Raw genomic sequence first — 24847 nt, forward strand, 5'->3', positions numbered from 1 at the left:
TTTTTTTGTGTGTTAATAATGTTAATATTAGTACTAATATTTGATCAAATGTGAATAGTATAATGAGATGTCAAATAGTTCAGACGTATCATTTAAAGTTCAGTTCTTTCAGGTATTGAGAAGAAATGGTTGTAAACCCACATAAATATGGTGTTGCCATAGTAACAGCAACTCAAAATGTGCTGCATTGTCTCTCGAATGTGACAATTTATTTTTGCTCAGTTTTTCCCTGCAGACACTGTGTAAACTGATGAGTCACTGAGTTTTTGCTGTGAGTTTCACTGACTAAACCCACAAAGGGAATCACAAATGTGATGAAACTGCTGCTGGTGTTTCATGTGTTGGAAACATGGTTGATATTATTTCCACTGAAGAAACGCCAACGTAACAAGTAGCCAATCAGATTGCTCTGAAATTGTTTCCTCCCACTGGATATGATTACATTTAGGTGAATCATCTTTAATAAGGTTTCAATTACAGCAGTCTCAAATGGATTTATAAGAAAATGCTGATCATATTTTATTCCCTGCTGATGCTCCGAGTTGGCTGTAAGTACATATAGTGTTGTTTTCTGAGGATGAATTAGACGACAGCGTATATGATTCTGTGTCTGTTGTTCATCATTGATCTGTTTGGTGTTTTTTCAGTTTGCACAGATGATCGTCTCTTTGACACAAAGACTGTTCGTGTTGGAGATGATGTGACGTTGTCATGCGCCAACACAGTTCGGGGAAGCTTATTTTGGATCAGGCCTGTTTCTGGAAACTTTCCTGAAGTCTTAGGACGATCATACAGCGTCTGGAGTGTTCATCACCACATTCGAGCTAAAGTAGAGAATAGATCATTTCTTCTGTATATTTCAAAAGCAAACCTAAGTGATACGGCAGTTTACTACTGTGTAGAAGTACTAGAACAAAGTTTTAAATTTGTTAAAAGAACATCTCTAATCGTTGAAGGTAAGTCCTCCTAAAAAAGCTCAAATTTCTTTAGGTTTCTCAAAACATGGTGAATTTACATACCTTCATTTCTTCAGTTGTGCATGTAAACTTTGTGCCTGTTTACATAATTCATATGAAGCAAAAACTAAACTGTCAAAATAGTTTTTTTGTTTGATGATGAATATTTTACATGTTTTCCTTTTATTTCTCAGGGCCAGAAGCTGCTCTCACAACAGTCCCTCCTCATGATCTTGTCCCCCCAGAAGACTCAGTGACTCTACGGTGTTCGGTCCTCCGTGACTCTCAGAATAAAACATGTCCGGCAGATGACAGCATGTTCTGCTTTAGCACTGAATCACACGAATCTCACCCAGATCTTAATTTAACTCACGTGAACGATGGAGATAAAAATGAAAAGAACCCCGACGGAGTTTCATCAAAGAAATGTTTCTACAGCTACTTCAAAAACTTCACCTCCTCCGATTCTCGGACGTATTTCTGTGCTGTCGCCACATGTGGGAACACACTTTTTGGAAATAAATCAAAACTCAACCCTAAAGGTAACTGCATCATATTTTTATATAATGGGGTAAATTAGCATATGTGTTTGTTGGATTCGGATCAATAATTTAATATGAATGTTCTGTAATGCCTCATTAAACAGCTAAATAATAAGCCACTCTTAATTACAATTTTATTAAATGTTAACTTTCCGTATTTACTCCTTTTCATTATATTCCAGCAGTAAACACGTGTGACTTGAAGACAGACAGAACAGTTCTCTATCTGTTATGTGCTGCTTTGGCTATAAGTCTGATGGTCATAGCCTTTCTCCTTTATTCAGTCAAGAAACTCACCAAAAAATCATATGGGCTTTGTAAAGGTAAGTAAATACATCAATCTGTCAAACAGTTCCCAAAACCGGATTCACATTAATGCTGTTTTTTTGTTTGTTATACAGCTGAAATTGATCTGCAAACAAACACAGCAGCCAGTGGTGATCAGGAAAACCAGCAGGTATTTATAAAGTAAATGTATAGCCGCACGTTATAATTTATTTTTAATTTGCATGTGTAAATATCCTGCAGGCTCCAAATGTTTCTGTTTCCTCAGACAGATGAGGACTCGTTGGTTTATTATGCACCAATTTTCACCAATAAAAAAGCTAGTAAAAGAGGAACAAGGGACAGAAAACCTACAGAGGAAGAGAGCATCTACGCTGATGTCAAGGCTCTTGGGCTGGAACAACATCTTGACTCTGGACTTGCTAATTAATGTTTATTTAATTTTGTCCATACACAGTATGAGAAATGTACTCTCTTTTTTCTTTTAAATCATTCTGCACTATTTATAGTTTTTGTTATTTATGAAAAAGTTCATCTTGACGCAACATAACAATGCCTTATAAATGTTTTTTTGTGGTTATTCTGGTTTTATTCTGGCAAATTTGGAAAAAAACCTCAACCAACGAATGTACCTTTAACTTGAATAAAGACTGACTGCTTTGAAAGGTGCAGCATAACCAAATATCAAAAACGGTAATCATATTATATTTCTTGAATATTTTAGTTTTTGTTTATGTATGTAACTCAAAATGCAGAGCTATGAACATCTGGGCATAACAAATAGACAAACAGAAGAAAACCTGAAGGTTAATTTGAGGTGAGCGTTATCACCACCCACTCATTCTGCAATAAAAACATGGTCAACAGGCCTCAGACACCACAATGGTTTCACGACTGTATCAATATATATTTCTATTAATTGAAATGACCAAATCATGTATCAAACAATGACTAAATTAAGAAAACTCATAAAATAAAAGTGCTGGAAGTTGCTGTACATGCTATTCAAACATACAGTCCATCCATACTGTTACACCACTGCTTTACATCCATTGGGCCACCCTACTGCATTTAAAGTGGCACTGTACAATTAAACTTTATTTAATTTGACTTGAGGACTACATTTAATTAGCAACAAGATGTGAAGGTAGCACTTGACCTTAAGAATTATAACAACATAGCAATGCATTATCAATTACACCTAATACCATGGAAAAGCTGTCACAAATAAATGATATGACCATTTTCACATTAAACTTATCTTTATTATTAGACAGAGTCATAGCACAGAAACAGCACTGGTGAACGTCTTCTCAATATCTGTTATTGAATTGCAGAACATGAGTTTGAAGTTTAACTAGTCCTGTATAGCAGTGGTCCCCAACCTTTTTATCACCGCGGACCGGTCAATGCTTGACAATTGTACTGCGGACCGGAGGGGGGGGGGTTACGTAGATTGTTTATATTGCGAATATAATAAACTTGATAATAAATAATAAAGAAATGTATTTAATAATAAAACAAATAATAAAATAATCAACGTTATAAAAAATACGAAGAACCAGCAATTTCACATTTTTATTATTAAACACTCCATGAATGTTATTTTTCAACAGCTGAAATAAAGTTGTCAGTTTGAACCGTCTCCTCTCCTCTCCCTCATCCCCCTCTCCCTCATCCCCCTCTGTTGGCGACCACAGCCCTAACGCTCTCGGACTCTGGTCGCTATGGTAAAGTTTAAACATACCTTCACGATAAGATACAGATTCGCCACAAAAATGAATATAAAGTGGATGAAAATTTTTACTCACCATAACGCTAAATCAATGAGAGCCCTGAGCTTGTTTCTCTGCAACGAGATGGTCCCATCTCGGGGTAATGGGAGAGACTGACACCCGAAGTGTGTTGCTTATGTCCAGTCTACTCCGTTGTTTTGTTTTGGTTGCTGTCACGGCAGAAAACCCCGCTTCACACAGATAGGATGTCGGAAATGGCAACAGGGTTCGGCTATTTCCTCAACGCGCCGGGTCACAGTGCTAGCCGACAAAGGTACCCGTGCTATCTTGTTAACAGCAGCCTCTCCTAGAAGTTCGCGGCAAATATCTTTAGTGGAGGGCAAGATCAACTCTTCACCAATAGTGAATGGCTTTTTAGCCTTAACAATACGGTCAGCCACCAAGTATGATGCTCTCAGTGCTTTCGCATTTATTGATGTGGTGGCCGCCAGTAATTCCTTCTGTCCTTCGTGTTCCTGTTTTTTTTCTTTCAAAATACTCCGGGGGCTTGTTTTTTAATCCAGGGTGCTTGGTCTCCAAGTGGCGAAGCCATTTTGAAGGCTTCATTGCCTCGTTAGAGAGCCGTTCGCCGCATATTATGCAGAGCGGGCTTGGTCTGTGGGAACCACCTGTCGCGATAAAGCCATACTTCAAGTAGAACTCCTGGTATTGTCTGTTAAAAACTTTCTTTTTCTTGGAGGTTGTAGGCTCTTCTTCTGTCTCTTCACTGGCCCTTTTCCCCTTCGAAAGGAAACTTTCCAAAGACGTCTGTGTTTTGCTCATTTTGCTAGCTTGTGGGTTAAATTTTTGGCGCTCAAGCGACCGAGATGTAACTGAGAGAATCCGGTCATTTTTCAAAATAAAAGATTGTTCAGACTCAGATAATAAATACAACGGAAATAATTAATTATTTCTTGGGCGGCCCGGTACCAATTGATCCACGGAGCGGTACCGGTCCGCGGCCCGGGGGTTGGGGACCACTGCTGTATAGCCTTCGCTACAGTATGAAAATATTTAATTCAATAAACTAAACTTACCAAATTCTTCATATACTGTTCCTGGAGTTTGGTAGATGATCAATACAGTATTGATGATCAGACAGGATCAATAAGCCTGCATTGTTGCTATCACCGGTGCAGTCAATTCAGAATCTGCTGTTTGGTCTAGAAAACAAAAATTAAAAATATATCTGTGACAGACATCTTGCCGTCACCGTGGGTTCTTCCGGTCCAAACACACAACAACCAGCCACAGTATAGTTTGTTAATGGGTTTTATTCCACACAGCCAATGTCTTACATCCGTTGTGTTCTCCTGTCAGTCATGCAAGTGTAACCATAATAATTTAATCTGGGATCTTAATGATTATGTTTTGGAACTATGTTACTGTCCCCTTAAGTAAGGTCGACAGGTTGTCACACAGCCGTTTTCCTCTGCACACAGAAAAGTGCTAGGAGAGTCAATATTTTCCTTGATATATCATCTTTGTTCCTCCATGCACAGAGATCGATAGAAGTGATCATCCATCTCCCAATAGAGGATCTTTGTTTTTCCGTCGTCTGTGCTTTGCTATGGTAGGAATTGTGAGCAGGAAAAGATTAATCAGATTCCGCTAAAGAAAAGTTAACAACTTTAAATTGAATGTTGAACGACGAGCCATTGAAGAGCTGCAAGTTCGCCAACAGATCCCTAGAACTTTGAACATTTGATATCCTGGCTGGGTTTTTTTTTGGAATAGCTTCTTCATTGGAACCAGAGGTACCGTCCATCCACCACTCACCCCATCTTCATTCATTTTACCGTCTACCTTCACCTGAGAGAATCTTCATCTCAGCTGGACATCACAGTTCACCTGGAGTCCATTTCGCTGGACATTGTTGTGCACAGGGGGTGCGGTAGGACATTTGAGAACTCAACTCTTTCTTTTATACCCTTTTTTTTTTTCAATTTCATTTATTCCTGAGATCTCAGAGGTTTTTGATTTTCATATTACCTGCTTTGACACTTTTTGATGTGTGGAATTGTCAATTTGTTGTAGTATTGGTTATTATATTGTGTTCCAATTAAACCTTTTGTTGTAAATGCAATTCGGGGTGGATATTTCTTGTCTGTGCAGCAGTCAGACGAGTGACCTATTAACCAGTCTCTTCATCGAACCTGGATTAGATTTGATAATGCCCCTCTTTTCTGTCTATTATGCACTGTATCTAAAGCAACAGCTGCACAGGGGTTATACAAGCACTTGCCCCATGCTCTGTCCCCAACCAGCCAGCCAGCCTGCTGCTCTGTGTCCTCCAGAGTGAGAGAGCGTGTGGTGACCTGCTAGTGCTTGTATAGGGAGAGAGACAGCTCGGTAATTGCCTGCAGCTGTGCCAATTAAGCCTCTTCCTTGCACCATTCCCTGAACCACTCCCCCAATCACTCCCTCCTGCAGCTGAGCCAAACCACGCCCCGCCACCACAATAGCATTGATTCACAAAAAGATGAATGCTAATAGTCGTGATGGCATGGCATCATCAATTTATGAATTCTATTTTTTAAAAACAATATTCTGCTGATTTGCTGTTTACCTCAATTTCCGAACAACGGCTCCTCTCGTGTGACCACAGCACAGCAGTAAGTCCCAGCTTTTAAGAACAAATAAGTTCCACTCCAAGTATTCTCAGTCAAACCCGAGCTTTATATTTTCCACAATGTCAGAATTAGTTTCCTCATATTCTTTCTGATGATTAACGCTAATATGATTAACGCTTATGAGAAGCTCAGACAAGAAAACGTCGGAAATCACTAACTGCCGCTTTAACTACAAAACAGTCTTCCTGTATCTTACATCGTGATGACATTGTAGTGCTCACACAAAAAAACAGTGCATGAAAAATGCAATGATTACAAAAGCACTTTTTTTCTGTTGATTGATACACCGCCTCATGTGAAGTGACCATATTCTAAAACAATATTTTGTCATTTTCTGGGTCCTTTGCTCTCATTGGATGCCTCTCTCAGGGTTTGTCCTACTGTTGATTGATCTCGAAAAGCCCCACAGAACTTTTCATAATAATTTAAGTAATAAATTAAGTCCAACATTATCAGGGACTCCAACGAGTGAGGACGCCTCTACGGCTGCTCTAATCTAACAGGTTTCTTTGATGAGCATGAGCTGAAATTTGACGATGGACTGAAAAATAAAAGCTAAAATCTTACATTCAGATTTTGTAATTATTCTGATTCCTCTAGCACCACCATGGGGTTGACATGTGGGAATTTGAGTGAAGGATCTCGACAACTGCTGGTTGGTTTGCCATGAAATGGACAGTAGCTCTGGTTTTTGTGAGGCTACACCATCTCTCTTGGACAGGGGACGTTGTTTGAGCTTTTGTTCCTGTAAGGGACATAATGTCAGAAAGATCCAGCCTGTTAATCTCTCCTTTAAAATACTGAATGTGATGCCTTTCAGATAATTCTTATACCACAAGAAGCACTAGTGACCGTGGCACTTGTTGCTTGCTTGTAGCTCCAAGTACAAAGACAACCAACCACCCACAGATAGACAACTCTGGCTCAAAAGAGTCAAAAGTCAAAAATTTGAATCATTGCTACAAAAGGAAACAGAGGTGATATGCAACTCAAAGCCCAGGATCACACAAAATGTGGCAGGAAGTGTGCTTATTCTGTCGCAACCAATCAGATGCTTTTTAAAGTCTGAATTATCACAACTGTCTCACCTCCTTTCCTCACTGAGATACCAACTACATCCCCATGAAGACATCAATGTCATGATGGTCGTGTTATGGATTGCATTGCTTTTTTTTCATCGAGCATGTAAGTGCTGCTTTTTTTCCGGCCAAAAAAATCTGCATTAGAGATTTTTCATACTCCTTTATTTAATGTTGTTCTGTTTTCTTTTAATTCAGATACGTTGGTTCCAGTAACGACAGTTCTGCTCGGAGAACCAGTGAACTTGACATGTGCTTTGCTCAAGTTCAGCTCCGTACGATTCCAATGGTACAAGCAGAGCGCCGGGGATAATCTTAAATTAATTGTGACACTCTGGAAATCTACGAGTGAGTTTGGACCAGAGTTTCCTCAGTCAAGAATGAAAGTACATCTTTATGACGGTTTTAGCAACTTGACCATTCTGAGGACAGTCCAGGAGGATGAGGGGATGTATCACTGTACAACCGCAGAGTTCATTGAACCTCAATGGAATGGGACATATTTGTTAGTAAAAGGTAATAATGTGATTTTTTTTTTTTTTACAGACTTGTGTTTCTATGCACATTTGAAAAAAACACCAACTGTGTTACTGCCATTTTTATTACACAGGAAACAGTCAGACATCAAACTACACCGTCACTCAGTGGCCGACAGCATCAGGTTCAGGCCGAGACTCAGCAACTCTCCAGTGTTCAATCCTCTCTGACCTTGAGCACATGAAGTGTCCAGGACATCACAGTGTGTTCTGGTTCAGAGTCGGATCAGATGAGTCTCATCCAGACACCATCTACACGGACGGAAATAGAAATAATGAATGTGACGAGAAATCTGACGCTCAGAAGAGCTGCGTTTATCGCTTCTCTAAGAACATCATCTCTTCTGATGCTGGGACTTACTACTGTGCTGTGGCCACATGTGGAAGGATATTATTTGGAAACATATCTAAGCTGCAGCTTGGTAAGATTTTGTGTTCAGTAATATAAGACATTCCGTAATTATGTTGATACCATCGTGAACTGTTAAGAAGCACTGACTTTGTTGTTTTGTTTGTTTTCTAGCTCAAACAACACATTCAGTATTAATTGAGAGGGTGATATTAATCGTCTGTTTGGCCATTTCTGTCATTGGAAATGTTGTTCTCATCTGCAAGCTAAGAGTATGTGAACAGTGGAGAGGTGAGTGAAGCTAAAAGTGTTGGAAAGACTAAAATTCTCCTGTGACATTTATATTATTAAATGTATAATAATTATATGTTATACATGCATTTTAAACGTAAGATCAGACAAACCTTTTCAAATACTATTGTAAAATCATCAGGGCTCAGTCATTGTGCATATTTAAGAAATTGATGTAAAGTAGCAGTAGTTTTTTTAAACATAGTCTTCCTTGCTATATTATATCATTCATTGCTCCTAATGATTTGTATTCTATGACTTTATTCTGTGAGGGAAAAGTGCAATAATTGATTATATTTTTGTTATTATAATTTGTTTTTAGCTTCAGGAACGGAAAGTGCTCTTTCAGAAGCACAACAAGACTCCTCGCGACAACCAATAGACGATACTGTAAGTTAAAATGACAAATGGAAATTATTATTCTGTAAATATATGTATCCAAATCAGCATATCAGTCTTTACGACTAATTTGTTAATTGTTTTATTCACCACAGACTGAAGCTGAACACAATCTGAACTATGCGCCACTAAATTTCTCTGAAAGAAAAGCAACAAGAGGGAGAAAGAAGAGAGAGTTTGCCGAGGACTGTGTCTACTCTCAAGTTAAACACTGACACCGGTGACCATGTGGAGCATCTCCTGAATTATGAATTAAACCTCACATGATACAGTTCCTGTACTGACTCTTTAGACTTTTTATTTTTCTATCTTAGCTAAATATTCAGAAATATTCCGTGTTAACAGAGTTCAGTTGCTTCATCACTGACAATATTTGGGCTCTCAAAGCGTAAAGATAGTTTTGTTGCATTTTCCATCCCTGGTTTTTTACTGTATTGACTCACTGTCTTCTCTTGTTTTTTTCAATTAAAGTTTATGAAATGAAATGTCTTTCTGAGTTTTATGTTTGCAACCATTTTATGAACGCAAACGAGAGGAGAAAGACAGACGAGAAGGCTAAAGGAGAAATCTGGTCAACTTTTGACGGCAATTTCATCTAGTTAGATTTAAAGATTTTATAATACCATGTAGTGTGCAGATATTAGACCCGTGTTTTTAGACTGAAAACCATTTATTCTGTCAAAATCATAAAAAACTTAACAATGGCTTTATACAGACTCTGATAATATAAACACATTTTCATTCTACTGCATCCTGTCAGTGTGCTGAAGCCTCTCAAGAAATTTCCTTTGTGACGTTTCATTACACAAAATGTTTGTTCATTAGAGATGCTGACAAAGCCACATGTTGGTTGATTGTTATTGTGTTTGTGGAGTTTTTACAATTTTCTGCTGGTAACAACCTGTTATCCACACTGCTCACCTATGATCTGTGATCCAACCTATGACCCAAATCTTAATAAATTACCTTATTTTTCAAGAATACCTCAAACTTAGAGTTGGTATCACTTCCTGATTACTGCCAACGTTTACGTTCAGTAACTTGGAATAATGGAAAGAAAAGCATTGCCTGTAATCTTTATCACTAAAACACTAACCCACAGGTTAAAGCCACAGCCTCCACCAATTTCTACTTCCTGAACCCCTCCCACTAAGATTCACGTTATCCACCTAACAGATTTGGTTCAGTAACAACACAGTTCTAGTGTGCACTGATTGTTCCCATCGAACACATTAATAAATATTCACTGATGTCATTGCCACATATGCCACAATCTCTCAAGCAATTCTCTGAGGTGACAAACGATGGAGAGAGAAGGAAAAAAGAGATTGACTGCTGCAAGCACGTGCAACTGAATGTGATACAAAACAGCCCTTTTTGTATTTGTTCTACAAATATTTGTATTTTATTGTAGCCTAAAATGCTATCAACATTTTCCGCAGTTTAAAGGCCCTGGACTTACACTAAATATATATAAGTATAAATACCATGTGAAAGTTAGTGTGTGGACTTCTTTTGAAACTAATTTAATTGTGGGAAAGGTTCATTATAAATAAATAACTGTGTTAAGTCCGCTTTAATGTGGCCAAATAGAGACTCTGCCTTCATTACAGTATTCTGAGCCATGCTTCATTTTATCTTTGACATTATTGTCCTGTTGCTCGAGTGATTCATCATTCTGGTCCATCATAAAATATTTCAACAAATAACTACTGCACAGCTGGCAACTTCTCCTCTCCTCTCCATTCAACAACAGCACCAGTACTTTTGTTTGTGTTTTGTTCTAATTTCTAAGGGTAATAACAAAGGGATGGTTTCAGTCCCTCCAGGAAATCCCGATCTTGCAGTCGCAATAATTAATGCAAATTCAAGCAAACTGTGCAATATTTGCGGGAGCTTGCACTTTTTAAAAAATTCCTGCAATTTTTCCCCAACAAATGTCTACAGCAGAAGCTGTGCTGAAAGCATTGACAGCATGAAGTAAGTCTTTTCAGACAAATCTGGCTTTATTAATACAAATAACTCCTCGTTTACAGTCAGCACGGTTCTCCTCCTCTCATCTCCTCAACAAAACAAACCCTGTGTTCCGAATCGCATACAATTTCTTTTTACTTTTAGTATGGACTACAGCTTCCCTTAAAACGTATATACTGTTGCATGTAGTATGTATATGTTAGAAAAATTACTCAGAGGCTGTATTCAAAATCAAACACATCAGACATTTATTCTTGCAAGAAGGAGCAAATACATACACACTCAAAGAAGGATATCCAGCATTGCTCAACGTCTCTCCTCCGTAGGGCAGCTTTTATACAGTGTGATAAGCAGTTGACATCCACCCCCATTTCCTTTACATCTGAGTTCAGTTGTAGGTTACAAGATGATGGTACGGAGACGTCGTAAAATAAGGACGTATGGACGTCGTAAATTAGACCATGCTGTGCACAGATGTCTTCCTGAGACAATAGGAACATGTTGTGCAACAGATAGACAAACATTCGACAAGTATGATGAGTTCATTATTTTTCCATCAGTATACAATTGGGACATACTACTACATCACAAAAGTACGTCTTGAACTTTGATGCACTTTGTCATATCCGTCACGATCCGTAGCGCAACGTTTGTAGTAAAAAGAAAAAGGATGCGATTTAGAACAAGTAAGATTCCTTTTAATGCCCCTTCTTCTTCTTCTTCTTCTTCTTTTTCTTCTTCTTCTTCTTCTTCTTCTTCTTCTTCTTCTTCTTCTTCTTCTTCTTCTTCTTCTTCTTCTTCTTCGTCTATCTTTTGTGGGCTAAGCATTAGCGCCATTAATTGTCTCGGTGGCTCAGTCGATGTGACGTCTACGTCTAACATACTATGTATTGGTACATACTAAATCTTGTTTTGGCCTACAAAATAGTATGGTGGTGAAAAGTGAAAAATCTGAATCAATGCAAACAAAATGAAAGAGAGGTGATATGCCTCTCAAAGCCGAGAATCACTCAAACTGTGGCAGGAAGTGTGCTCATTCTGTCACAACCAATCAGATGCTTTTTAAAGTCTGATTTATCACAACCGTCTCACCTCCTTTACTCACTGAGATACTAACTACATCCCCATGAAGACATCAATTTCAAGATGCTCGTGTTATGGATTGCATTGCTTTTTTTTCATCGAGCATGTAAGTGCTGCTTTTTTTCCGGCCAAAAATTCTGTGCATTAGAGATTTCACACACTCCTTTATTTAATGTTTTTCTGTTTTCTTTTAATTCAGATACGCTGGTTCCAATAACAACAGTTCAACTCGGAGAACCAGTGAATTTGACATGTTCTTTACTCAAATTAAGCTCCGTAGGATTCCAATGGTACAAGCAGAGCGCCGGGGATAATCTTAAATTAATTGTGACACTCTTCATATCTAACAGTGCGTTTGGACCAGAGTTTAATCAATCGAGATTCCAAGCACATCTTTATGACGGTTTTAGCAACCTGACCATTCTGAGAACAGTCCAGGAGGATGAGGGGATGTATCACTGTACAAGCGCAGAGCTCATTAACCCTCAATGGATTGTGACATATTTGTTAGTAAAAGGTAATAATGTGATTTTTTATTTTTTTTTACAGACTTGTGTTTCTATGCACATTTGAAAAAAACGCCAACTGTGTTACTGCAATTTTTATTACACAGGAAACAGTCAGACATCAAACTACACCGTCACTCAGTGGCCGACAGCATCTGGTCCAGGCCGAGAATCAGCAACTCTCCAGTGTTCAATCCTCTCTGACCCTGAGCACATGAAGTGTCCAGGACATCACAGTGTGTTCTGGTTCAGAGTCGGATCAGATGAGTCTCATCCAGACACCATCTACACTGACGGAAATAGAAATAATGAATGTGACGAGAAATCTAATGCTCAGAAGAGCTGCGTTTATCGCTTCTCTAAGAACATCATCTCCTCTGATGCTGGGACTTACTACTGTGCTGTGGCCACATGTGGAAGGATATTGTTTGGAAACATATCTAACCTACCCGCTGGTAAGATTTTCTGTTCAGTAATATAAGATATACTCTAATTATGTTGATACCATCGAAAACTGTTAAGAAGCACTGACTTTGTTGTTTTGTTTGTTTTCTAGATCAATCAACACATTCAGTATTAATTGAGAGGGTGATATTAATCGTCTGTTTGGCCATTTCTGTCATTGGAAATGTTGTTCTCATCTGCAAGCTAAGAATATGTGAACAGTGGAGAGGTGAGTGAAGCTAAAAGTGTTGGAAAGACTAAAATTCTAATGTGACATTTATTTTAGTAAATGTATAATAATGATATGTTAGACATGCATTTTAAACACAAGCTCAGACAAACCTTTTCAAGTACTATTGTAAAATCATGGCTCAGTCATTGTGCATATTTAAGAAATTGATGTAAAGTAGCAATAGTTTTTTAAACATAGTCTTCCTTGCTATATTATATCATTCATTGCTCCTAATGATTTGTATTCTATGACTTTATACTGTGAGGGAAAAGTGCATTTATTGATGATATTTTTGTTATTATAATTTGTTTTTAGCTTCGGGAACGGAAAGTGCTCTTTTAGAAGCACAAAAAGACTCCTCGCGACAACCAATAGACGATACTGTAAGTTAAAATGACAAATGAAAATTATTATTCTGAAAATATATGTCTCCAAATCAACATATCAGTCTTTACGACTAATTTGTTAATTATTTTATTCACCACAGACTGAAGCTGAACACAATCTGAACTATGCGCCAATAAATTTCTCTGAAAGAAAAGCAACAAGAGGGAGAAAGAAGAGAGAGTTTGCCGAGGACTGTGTCTACTCTCAAGTTAAACACTGACACCGGTGACCATGTGGAGCATCTCCTGAATTATGAATTAAACCTCACATGATACAGTTCCTGTACTGACTCTTTAGACTTTTTATTTTTCTATCTTAGCTAAATATTCAGAAATATTCCTTGTTAACAGAGTTCAGTTGCTTCATCGCCGACAATATTTGGGCTCTCAAAGCGTAAAGATAGTTTTGTTGCATTTTCCATCCCTGGTTTTTAACTGTATTGACTCACTGTCTTGTCTTGTTTTTTTTTTCAATTGAAGTTTATTATATGAAGTGTCTTTCTGAGTTTTATGTTTGCAACCGTTTTATGAACGTAAACTAGAGGAGAAAGACAGACGAGCGGGCTAAAGGAGAAATCTGGTCAACTTTTGACGGCAATTTCATCAAGGTGGATTTAAAGATTTTATTATACCATGTAGTGTGCCGATATTCGACCCGTATTTTTAGACTGAAAACCATTTGTTGTCAAAAATAATAAAAAACTTAAGAATGGCTTTATACAGACTGTGATAATATAAACACCTTTTCATTCTACTGCATCCTGTCAGTGTGCTGAAGCCTCTCTCAAGAAATTTCCTTTGTGACGTTTCATTACACAAAATGTTTGCTCATTAGAGATGCTGACAAAGCCACATGTTGGTTGATTGTTATTGTGTTTGTGGAGTTTTTACAATTTTCTGCTGGTAACAACCTGTTATCCACACTGCTCACCTACGATCTGTGATCCAACCTATGACCCAAATCTTAATAAATTACCTTATTTTGTGTGTAGCAAACAAGCTGTTGTTTGCCTTCCTCTCAAGAATACCTCAAACTTAGAGTTGGTATCACTTCCTGATTACTGCCAACGTTTACGTTCAGTAACTTGGAATAACGGAAAGAAAAGCATTACATGTAATCCTTGTCAACAAAACACTAACCCACAGGTTATAGCCACAGCCTCTGCCAATTTCTACTTCCTAAACCCCTCCCACTAAGATTCACGTTATCCACCTAACAGATTTGGTTCAGTTACAATACACAGTTCTAGTGTGCACTGATTGTTCCCATCGAACACATGAATAAATATTCACTGTTGTCATTGCCACATATGCCACAATCTCTCGAGCAATTCTCTGAGAGGTGACAAACGATGGAGAGAGAAGGAAAAAAGAGTTTGACTGCTGCAAGCATGTGCAACTGAATGTGATACAAAACAGCCCTTTTTGTATTTTTTCTACAAATATTTGTATTTTATTGTAGCCTAAAATGCTAATTACATTTTCCGCAGTTTAAAGGCCCTGGACTTACACTAAATATGTATAAGTATAAATACCATGTGAAAGTTAGTGTGTGGACTTCTTTTGAAACTAATTTAATTGTGGGATATGTTCATTATAAATAAATACCCAATTAGACAAAGTCCGCTTTAATGTGGCCAAATAGAGACTCTGCCTTCATTACAGTATTCTGAGCCATGCTTCGTTTTATCTTTGACATTATTGGCCTGTTGCTCGAGTGATTCGTCATTCTGGTCCATCATAAAATATTTCAACAACTAACTACTGCACAGCTGGCAACGTCTCCTCTCCTCTCCATTCAACAACAGCACCAGTACTTTTCTTTGTGTTTTGTTCTAATTTCTAGGGTTAATAAGAAAGGGATGGTTTCAGTCCCTCCAGGAAATCCCGATCTTGCGATCACAATAATTAATGCAAATTCAAGCAAACTCTGCAATATTTGAGGGAGCTTACACTTTCTTTTAATTCTTGCAATTTTTCCTCAACAAATGTCTTCAGCAGAAGCTGTGCTGAAAGCATTGACAGCATGAAGTTAGTCTTTTCAGACAAATCTGGCTTTATTTACACAAATAACTCCTCTTTTACAGTCAGCACGGCTCTCCTCCTCTCATCTCCTCAACAAAACAAACCCTGTGTTCCGAATCGCATACGATTTCTTTTTACTTTTAGTATGGACTACAGCTTCCCTTAAAAAGTACATACTGTTGCATGTAGTATGTATACAATTGGGACATACTACTCCATCATATAAATGTGTCTTGAACTGTGATGCACTTTGTTATATCCGTCACGATCCGTAGCGCAACGTTTATAGTAAAAAGAAAAAGGATGCGCTTTAGAACAAGTAAGATTCCTTTTAATGCCCCTTCTTCTTCTTCTTCTTCTTCTTCTTCTTCTTCTTCTTCTGCTATCTCTTGTGGGCGGAGCATTAGCGCCATCAACTGTCTCGGCGGCTCAGTCGATGTGACGTATCTTCTGCTGCGCAAAGGATCGTGAGTCAGAGCAGCTCGAGTACCATGCTGGCCTGCATACTGCAAAATACGACCAGATGTAGTAGGACATACTGGTACTTTTGGCATCCTACGTCTAACATAATAAGTATTGGTACATACTAAATCTTTTTTTGGCCTACTAAATACTATGCTAGTATGGATATTGGAACGCAGGGCTACAAGAGCTTTCAGCTGACTAAATTTGGTTGAACTAATCGATTGTTTTTTAAAGTACAAATGACGTCTATCATTCTTGTGTTTTGTAATGCCAGGCATCAATATGCATATGCATCTTTTAGGTTAGGTTAGGTTAGGTCAGGTAGTTAATACATTAATCCCCGAGGGGAATGTTTTTTTTCTTTTTTTTTAATATACCAAGCAATATTCATACTAGGTATGTTTTTCATTTAAATTCAATGTAATTATGTTATTGATTTATTTACAATGGATCTGGACTGACTGCAAGTCCATCAATGTACCAAGTGAAGCACAGTGCAGCCGTACAAGACCAGCTTTGTTAGATGGAAAAAGAGAGTGGGACAGGAAGGTCGACGTGTGATTTTGATTGAAGTATCTCCACAACTGCTGGATGGTTTGCCATGAAATGGACAGTAGCTCTGGTTTTTGTGAGGCTACACCATCTCTCTTGGACAGGGGACGTTGTTTGAGCTTTTGTTCCTGTGAAGGACATAATGTCAGAAAGATCCAGCCTGTTAATCTCTCCTTTAAAATACTGCTTTGCTTGCTACTGCGTTGCTTGCTTGTAGCTCCAAGGACAAAGACAACCAACCACCCAGAGATAGACAAATCTGGGTCAAAGTGGAAAGTGAAAAATCTGAATCATCGCAACAAAAGGAAACAGGTGATATGCCTCTCGAAGCCCAGGATCACACAAAATGTGGCAGGAAGTGTGCTCATTCTGTCACAACCAATCAGATGCTTTTTAAAGTCTGGCTTATCACAACCGTCTCACCTCCTTTACTCACTGAGATACCAACTACATCCCCATGAAGACATAAATGTCATGATGGTCGTGTTATGGATTGCATTGCTTTTTTTTTCATCGAGCATATAAGTGCTGCTTTTTTCCGGCCAAAAATTCTGTGCATTAGAGATTTTTCACACTCCTTTATTTAATGTTTTTCTGTTTTCTTTTAATTCAGATACGCTGGTTCCAATAACAACAGTTCAGATCGGAGAACCAGTGACCTTGACATGTTCTTTACTCAAATTCAGCTCCGTACGATTCCAATGATACAAGCAGAGCGCCGGGGATAATCTTAAATTAATTGTGACACTCTTGATATCTACAAGTGAGTTTGGACCAGAGATTTCGCAATCAAGAATCCAAGCACATCGTCATGACGGTTTTAGCAACCTGACCATTCTGAGGACAGTCCAGGAGGATGAGGGGATGTATCACTGTACAAACGCAGAGTTCATTAAACCTCAATGGAATGGGACATATTTCTTAATAAAAGGTAATAATTTGATTTTTTTTTTACAGACTTGTGTTTCTATGCACATTTGAAAAAAATGCCAACTGTGTTACTGTCATTTTTATTACACAGGAAACAGTCAGACATCAAACTACACCGTCACTCAGTGGCCGACAGCATCAGGTCCAGGCCGAGACTCAGCAACTCTCCAGTGTTCAATCCTCTCTGACCCCGAGCACATGAAGTGTCCAGGACATCACAGTGTGTTCTGGTTCAGAGTCGGATCAGATGAGTCTCATCCAGACACCATCTACACTGACGGAAATAGAAATAATGAATGTGACGAGGAATCTGATGCTCAGAAGAGCTGCATTTATCACTTCTCTATGAACATCAGCTCCTCTGATGCTGGGACTTACTACTGTGCTCTGGCAACATGCGGAAGGATATTATTTGGAAACATATCTAAGCTGCACCTTGGTAAGATTTTGAGTTCAGTAATAGAAGACATACTCTAATTATGTTGATACCATCTTGAACAATATGGCTGTTAAGAAGCACTCAATTTGTTGTTTATGAAAATATCACAATTTTCAAGTGTCTGATTTTTCATGCAAAATTGACTAGTAGTAATTTTACTTTTCCAATCATCTAACCACTGTCTATAACTTTCATGGTTTCTTCCTTTTCATTCTGTTGTGGGATGCATGTTTTCACAGGTGGGCAGTACAGTTATTTTTCTGCTGTGTGCTGTCTTGGCTATAAGTCTGATTGTTATTGCTGTCCTCATTCACGCCATCAAGAAAAGCAAGAGTGATTCTTGCAAAGGTAAAAGAAGTTACTCATATTTTCTCTAGACAATGAAATTTAAATTATTCAACCTTCTTTTATTGTTATTTACTGTATTTTTTTTGTTATCCAGCTGCTGTTGGCTTGCATAAAATTGCTTGGACAGAAACATCAACAGGTAAAGCACTTTTATTTATTTTTTATCTCATCAAGTCAATAATGGTTTTGATATTGCTCATATTTTTTTTCATATATTTTATCAGACAGATGAGGACACATGGATTTATTCTGCTGTCATCTTTACCATGATGAAAGCTGAAAGAAATGCAGTAAAGGATGGGAAAGAAGAGAGAGAAGATCTACACTGCTGTCAAGGCTTTGAATAATCAAGTTGATAAACTAGCTAAAGGGCTTCCTTTATGTTGCAGTACTGTACATACTATACTGTGTATCATCTTAATTCAAATTTGTGTTCTTTTGTTTAAATGTATTTACATAGAATTAATCTTTTTCACATAAAAAATACAAATAAAACATACTTTCTAGTGCCAAACTGTTGCTGCTGGTGTGATCTGTTTGTCTTTCTAAACACTTACTAACGTCACAGAAATCAGTTCAACATTTAAATTGCGCAAAACGGGTGTTTATCAGGTTTGTAATCTTTTAACATCACAGGGATTTAAAAATAATTTACTATTGTGATTATTCCTTCAAGCAAAATATATAACATTCAATATATTTACACTTCAGGATAAGTTATTTTTTGTTAAATTTTAACAATGACTGTTACGAACCGATAGCCTGATGTGAACCAGAACCCAGACAATTGGAATTCTTACTCCTGGAAGTTATAGCCTCCCTCTGCTCCATGCACGTTACTGTGCTGCGCTTTGTTCACGTGCAACAGGAACACTCTGAACTTTCTGATTCACCCTCGTACGAACAAACAAAAGTTGTCCTGATGTCAGCTCACATATTTTTGCTGCTCTAAACTAAATCATACTGATTTATTGGACATATTAGTGTCTAACTTTAGTACAGATAAGTAATAACATACAAACAAACTTGAGGGCAAGCTGTTTGTAGCAAGGTTGGTGCTACCGTGGTCTCTCCTGGACACAGATGACACAGTCAGTTGTACAGTCGGGTGTAAAATGCTTTGATTTGCCCGGTACATACACCAATGTATATGTGCAACCGCTTCTCCTCTTCCTCCTTCTCCCTCCTCCCTTCATAAGGGAGAGCTCATCAGTCCCTATTTGGCTCAGCTGTGCTCATTACACCTGCCCGGCACCGTTCCTCGAACTACTCCTCCCACTCTCTACCCCTGCAGCTGAGCTAACACACCCCGCCACCACACTGTTTTTTCTCTGTTTTGTCTTAGCCTTAAGTTGTAGGTTTTGTTTGTGTAATATCCTATAGAGAATCACATATATAACATTTCAAAGACGATGTATTTGTCTGTATGTTGTGAACAGTGAAGCTGTGGACAGGAAACACATTTAACAATCGTCCCCGGCTGGGATCAAACCGGTGACGCTGCGCTTATCTGCTAAGAAGGTGTTTTGTTTTATGAACTACTTCATTGTCAGGCCAACATGTTGAGGCTTGTAGTCAACAGTATGTTGAGCCCGTTGAAGGCCACAAACCAAAATGTTCCAGTCTGATAAATGTGGCTGTAGGTTTTAACTCTTTCAGCTGCTTTCTCTTTACACCTTGCAAATACTGTACTTGCTCCAGAAACCTACACCAGACCTGCATGTTTTTTATACCAGAGTCTCTTATGTATTACTTGACTGCATGATATTGTCAGGTGTTCCTGTCACTACTGTAATGAAGCTGAGTCACTCAGGATTTGTGCAAGTCAGTCATTTTTGGTTTTGATTATTTTACTGTAACCAAAAGCATTCTTTTCATGTAGAAAAAAACAACACTGTTTGTATATTCTCTCATGCTGCCTCACTGTCAGGTCTTTGTTCAGGTTTACAAGAGTTTTCTCCCTCACATCGTTACATGGACCAGTTGAGTCAGAAACTTGTGATCTCTTCCAGGTGAATGTGTTTCTGTGATAACGTGAGAGTGATGCTCTGAAGGGAGAGTAGAGGAAGGAGGGTGTGACTGCAACCACCTAGAAATATTTTTGTAGATGGATATTCTCTGAATATATGATCCCCACAATATAAAATGCTGTTTCAAGTGGAGGATACGTGTGTTTGTCCCAAACAGCTTAACCTGAAAAGTCTAAATCTTTTTGGCAATGTTGTGACCAAGAGTGTTTGGGTTCACATGTAGTTGATCTCTCTGAGAGTTATAGACACATGAAACAAAAGCTTACTGCTGCTGTTGTTTCATGTGTTTAGGTTGGAAAGATAGTTGATATTATTTCCACTGTGGTAGTACAGCGAAGCACCAACGTATCAAGTGGCCAATCAGATCATTCTAAAATTGTTCCCTCCCACTTATTGCGAGTACATATGAAGGCAAATCAACGTATGAAATGTTCTAATGTAGATGCAGACACGAGTGGATTAATCAGAAAATGATGATCATATTTCATTTACTGCTGATGCTCAGAGTAGGGCGTAAGTATATAGAGCTTGTTTTCAAATATGTATTTTACGTGTCATTTCTTGCACTAACGTTTTAGCACATGACATAAAATCTACCTCTCACTCTTCTTTTATTTTTATCTTTAGGAAGCACAGATGATCTCGTCTTTGCAATGAAGACTGTGAGTGTTGGAGATAAGGTGACTCTTTCGTGTACTCGTCATCATAATGCTCTGCACAAAGAAACCTTGTATTGGATCAAACTTGTTTCTGGAAACTGGCCTGAATTCTTTGGAGGAACATTTACTTTTGATTATGAAGGTGGTAATAAGACTCCTCACGTTACAACAAAACAAGAACCTGGAACGTACATTCTGCATATTAACAAAGCTGAGCTCAGTGACACCGGTGTGTACTACTGTATAAAAGTCAACAAGCTTGACATGACATTTGTGAACGGAACATTTCTGAGAATTAAAGGTAAATCTAATCAAATTTGTGTTTCTATGTATATCAATTATTTTCAACTATTATTTTTCTTAAAAGCTGATCAAAACATGTTTATAATTAGTTTTTGTATTTCCCAGGACCCGAACCAGACATCACTGCCGTCATTCAAGAGCTTCCATCTGATCCAGTCCATCCAGGAACCATAATGACTCTGCAGTGTTCAGTCCTCTCTGACTCTGAAAATAAAACGTGTCCTGGAGATCATCGTGTGTTCTGGTTCAGAGCCGGATCAGATGATTCTCATCCCAGTTTGATTTATGTTCATGGAGATAGTGGTGAAGAATGTGAAAGGAGTCCTGAGGCTCGCTCTGCACAGAAATGTTTCTATAACTTCTCCAAAAACGTCACATCCTCTGATGCTGGGACTTACTACTGCGTTGTGGCCACATGTGGAGAGATCATTTTTGGAAATGGAAGAAGAGTGGACGTTGAAGGTAACTGCACCACATTTCTATCTAACAATAATACAACATTTGTTCTTACTGAAATAATTATCATTATTGGGTGCCTCTATTTTCCAGCACTCAGCATGTGGGAATTGAAGAAAGCAAACATGGTTCTCATTCTGTTGTCTGTTGCTTTGGCTGCAAGTCTGATTGTTATAGTCTTCCTCATTTACACCATCAAGAACAAGACATGTCATCGCTGCAACGGTAAATGACATTTCCCACACATCACATCAATCTATCCACTGGTATTTGCCGTTTGTTGCGTGTCAATTGACCGACAGCGTCTTTCATGTTTATTGTCTCTGTTGCTCTGCAAACAGATGCTGTAACAGCCAGCGGTTATCAGCAAAATCAGCAGGTAACATTTATATTGGGAAATATCGTCATATTTTTCTCTCCAAATAGGTAAATAATATCTGCCCGCTCATAACTTTCTTTCATAATTTAACGTTTTTCCTCAGAGAGGTGAGGACTCATTGACTTATTCTGCAGCAACCTTCACCAGGAAGAAGGCCGGCAAAGCAGAGAGAAGAAATATGAATGCAGCAGAGAAAGACACCGTCTACTCTGAAGTCAGTGGTTCTAGGGTTGATTAAAAATTCACACACAGAATTTGTTCATTGTTTTTTTGACATTTTGACACAGTGTGGGAAATAATGGTAAAATAGCAATTCCTCTTTGATAAACATGAAGGTATTTTGAGCATCATTTGAATGTTTTACTGTTTGCAGTTGTTTTCTGGCTTTCTGAAAGTGTTTCTTCAGCAAAGGGATCATTACGGTGCAACAATATCGACATGTTTGTGACATCCTACAGCATTGTTCATCTCATATACTTCAGGAATTAATCAATTCTTGCTTCATTTTTGCTCGTTTGTTTTCCTTGCAATTTTAAGGATATTAACTGAACACTCTGATAGGTGTTTATGCAATTTAAAACCATTTTACTAAATGAAATCAATGTTTGTGTACATCTGTTGCTTCTTTCCTTAAAAGACAAGAATATAAATAAACTTTATATAAAACACAAAACATGTTTACTTCATTCTGAGTTGCATCATTTTCCATGTCTTTACTTTGTTGTTTCACGATTAATTTTTTCATCTATATTAAAGGAGCAACAGCAACAAAATTCCAAAAGACTCCAACAACATTATTTTTTGACTGAACCTCAACAGCAGGTCCAACCCAATACACACACGTGTCACTGACTTACTGAGTGACTGAGTGATTGAGTGATTGTTACATCGTTGTTGGGACAAATGCCACGACTTCCTGCATCCATTTCAATTAATAAGCCCTTATTTCAAATGAAAAGCCCCCACGCTATGTCTAACCATCGCGTGTATTAGGTTTTGACCTACTCTTGTTAATGTTTACCACCACCAAGGAGGTTATGTTTTTTGTTTGTCAACAAGACAACAGAAAGAGTAATATTGCACTAACCACTGTGGGCCGGCCCAACGTAGCCCCTGTTAGCCGTCCCTTTGCAGGTTCAGAGCAGCAAGAAAGCAGAGCTGACTGGGTGAGAGTACACAGGAAGCGTAACACAAAAGGGGTTGAGGTTGATGGCTGCCCACCCACGAGTCTAGTTATGTCTGAGGTTGCTTCTCGTTGATGGGATTTTGCTCTCCCCAAACGAAAGCTTTGGGGAGCCATTTCTACACCTTTTGACCAACTACAGAAGTTGTCTACTCTGATCAGACCTGACTATGAGCTTCAACAAACCAATGCATATGTAATCAAACAATAAACAATACTCATACTTGGTCTTTTTTTATTTTAATCTTATTCTGATTATGTCAGTGGTTATTTTTACAATGGATTTGTACAGATTGCAAGTCCATCAATGCACCAAGTGATGCAGCTGTGCAAGACCAGCTTTGTTAGATTAGAATGAGACAGGAAGCAAAGCCTCTCTGCAGCCGCACCTTTGCTTGAAAGCCCAACCACAGCAATGTTAAAGTTTCCACACATCACTGACGTGTCATTGATGACTTTGAATCTGTTTGTTTATAGTTGTTACTCTTGTGATAAAAAAAAAAAAACTTTCATCTGGGGCTCAATTTGGAGTCTGTTCTGTAGTTTTCAACAAAAAAATATTAAATATCGAAACTTTCATAATTTAAAAAAGAAAAAACTGTAAATAGTTATTTTAATCTTGTGATGAAAAACATTGCAATGAAGCTCAATTCTGGTGTCGTTCTATGAATATTTTTCTCCTAAATAATAAATTCAGCAATTTCTGATGAACCCATATCGATTTCATCACCGATCACTTTCGGATTAAGCCCCGCCCTCTACAGGTACGGTTAAGGATACAGGTAATTTAGTTGGTTTAACAAACACAGATAATGGTGTACTCACTGGTGTACTCGCTCGTCCCTCATATCAAGGAGCCAATTAGATTGCTCCGAAATTGTTTCCTCCCACTGGATATGATTACATTTAGGTGAATCATCTTTATTACGGTTTCAATTACAGCAGTCTCAAGTGGATTTATGAGAAAATGCTGATCATAGTGAATTCGTTGCTGATGCTCCAAGTTGGCTGTAAGTACATGTAGAAAGGTCAGATTTACTCCACATGTGTATTTAAAGTATTGTTGTTGTTTTCTGAGGATGAATTAGACGACAGCGTTTATGATTCTGTGTCTGTTGTTCATCATTGATCTGTTTGGTGTTTTTTCAGTTTGCACAGATGATCGTCTCTTTGAGACAAAGACTGTTCGTGTTGGAGATGATGTGACGTTGTCATGTGCCAACACTGTTCAGGGAAGCTTATTTTGGATCAGGCCTGTTTCTGGAAACTTTCCTGAAGTCTTAGGACGATCATACAGCTTCAGGAGTGTTCATCACCACATTTGAGCTCAAGTAGAGCACGGATCATTTCTTCTGTATATTTCAAAAGCAAACCTAAGTGATACGGCAGTTTACTACTGTGTAGAAGTACTAGAACAAAGTTTTAAATTTGTTAAAGGAACATCTCTAATCGTTGAAGGTAAGTACTCCTGAAAAAGCTCAAATTTCTTTAGGTTTCTCAAAACATGGTGAATTTACATACCTTCATTTCTTCAGTTGTGCATGTAAACTTTGTGCCTGTTTACATAATTCATATGAAGCAAAAACTAAACTGTCAAAATAGTTTTTT

General features: G+C 38.1%; 3 protein-coding genes and 1 pseudogene across 4 annotated transcripts; all 4 read left to right on the plus strand.

Moving 5' to 3' along the window:
• Positions 1–496: 496 nt before the first annotated feature.
• Positions 497–2666, plus strand: LOC138211364 (uncharacterized). Of its 2 annotated transcripts, none has more exons than XM_069171177.1 (6): positions 497–548; positions 648–956; positions 1151–1498; positions 1681–1821; positions 1900–1955; positions 2052–2666. In XM_069171177.1, exons 1-6 carry the CDS (start codon positions 506–508, stop codon positions 2211–2213), a joined length of 1059 nt encoding a protein of 352 aa, XP_069027278.1. In that variant the 5' UTR covers positions 497–505; the 3' UTR covers positions 2214–2666. The 2 variants fall into 2 exon arrangements, with proteins under 2 accessions (XP_069027278.1, XP_069027279.1); XM_069171178.1 differs by having other exon boundaries at positions 1684–1821.
• A 1098-nt stretch (positions 2667–3764) lies between these two features.
• Positions 3765–9258, plus strand: LOC138211555 (uncharacterized). Its single transcript, XM_069171510.1, has 7 exons — positions 3765–3832; positions 5771–5856; positions 7469–7786; positions 7881–8228; positions 8330–8446; positions 8769–8836; positions 8941–9258. Exons 1-7 carry the CDS (start codon positions 3765–3767, stop codon positions 9058–9060), a joined length of 1125 nt encoding a protein of 374 aa, XP_069027611.1. The 3' UTR covers positions 9061–9258.
• A 6540-nt stretch (positions 9259–15798) lies between these two features.
• LOC138211556 (uncharacterized) lies at positions 15799–19532 on the plus strand (annotated as a pseudogene).
• A 1187-nt stretch (positions 19533–20719) lies between these two features.
• On the plus strand, positions 20720–24445 carry LOC138211557 (signal-regulatory protein beta-2-like). Its single transcript, XM_069171511.1, has 7 exons — positions 20720–20772; positions 20887–21219; positions 21327–21683; positions 21771–21902; positions 22019–22056; positions 22160–22270; positions 24389–24445. Exons 1-7 carry the CDS (start codon positions 20730–20732, stop codon positions 24443–24445), a joined length of 1071 nt encoding a protein of 356 aa, XP_069027612.1. The 5' UTR covers positions 20720–20729.
• The last annotated feature ends 402 nt before the right edge of the window (positions 24446–24847 follow it).

This window comes from Embiotoca jacksoni, unplaced genomic scaffold, assembly GCF_022577435.1.
Source record: "Embiotoca jacksoni isolate LCO1_2020_lvr unplaced genomic scaffold, fEmbJac1.0.p SCAF_5, whole genome shotgun sequence".
NCBI lineage: Eukaryota > Metazoa > Chordata > Actinopteri > Embiotocidae > Embiotoca > Embiotoca jacksoni.

What these genes read in the sequence shown, in the direction of transcription:
- LOC138211555 (XM_069171510.1), top strand. Translation starts at nt 3,765, where the DNA reads ATGTCGGAAATGGCAACAGGGTTCGGCTATTTCCTCAACGCGCCGGGT. An exon ending in CATATCTAAGCTGCAGCTTG is followed by an intron (nt 8,229 to 8,329) that starts GTAAGATTTTGT and finishes TTTGTTTTCTAG; the next exon opens with CTCAAACAACACATTCAGTA. An exon ending in GACAACCAATAGACGATACT is followed by an intron (nt 8,837 to 8,940) that starts GTAAGTTAAAAT and finishes TATTCACCACAG; the next exon opens with ACTGAAGCTGAACACAATCT.
- LOC138211557 (XM_069171511.1), top strand. Translation starts at nt 20,730, where the DNA reads ATGATGATCATATTTCATTTACTGCTGATGCTCAGAGTAGGGC. An exon ending in AAGAAGAGTGGACGTTGAAG is followed by an intron (nt 21,684 to 21,770) that starts GTAACTGCACCA and finishes TCTATTTTCCAG; the next exon opens with CACTCAGCATGTGGGAATTG. An exon ending in AAGACACCGTCTACTCTGAA is followed by an intron (nt 22,271 to 24,388) that starts GTCAGTGGTTCT and finishes GTGTTTTTTCAG; the next exon opens with TTTGCACAGATGATCGTCTC.
- LOC138211364 (XM_069171177.1), top strand. Translation starts at nt 506, where the DNA reads ATGCTGATCATATTTTATTCCCTGCTGATGCTCCGAGTTGGCT. An exon ending in GCTGATGCTCCGAGTTGGCT is followed by an intron (nt 549 to 647) that starts GTAAGTACATAT and finishes GTGTTTTTTCAG; the next exon opens with TTTGCACAGATGATCGTCTC. An exon ending in ATCAAAACTCAACCCTAAAG is followed by an intron (nt 1,499 to 1,680) that starts GTAACTGCATCA and finishes ATTATATTCCAG; the next exon opens with CAGTAAACACGTGTGACTTG.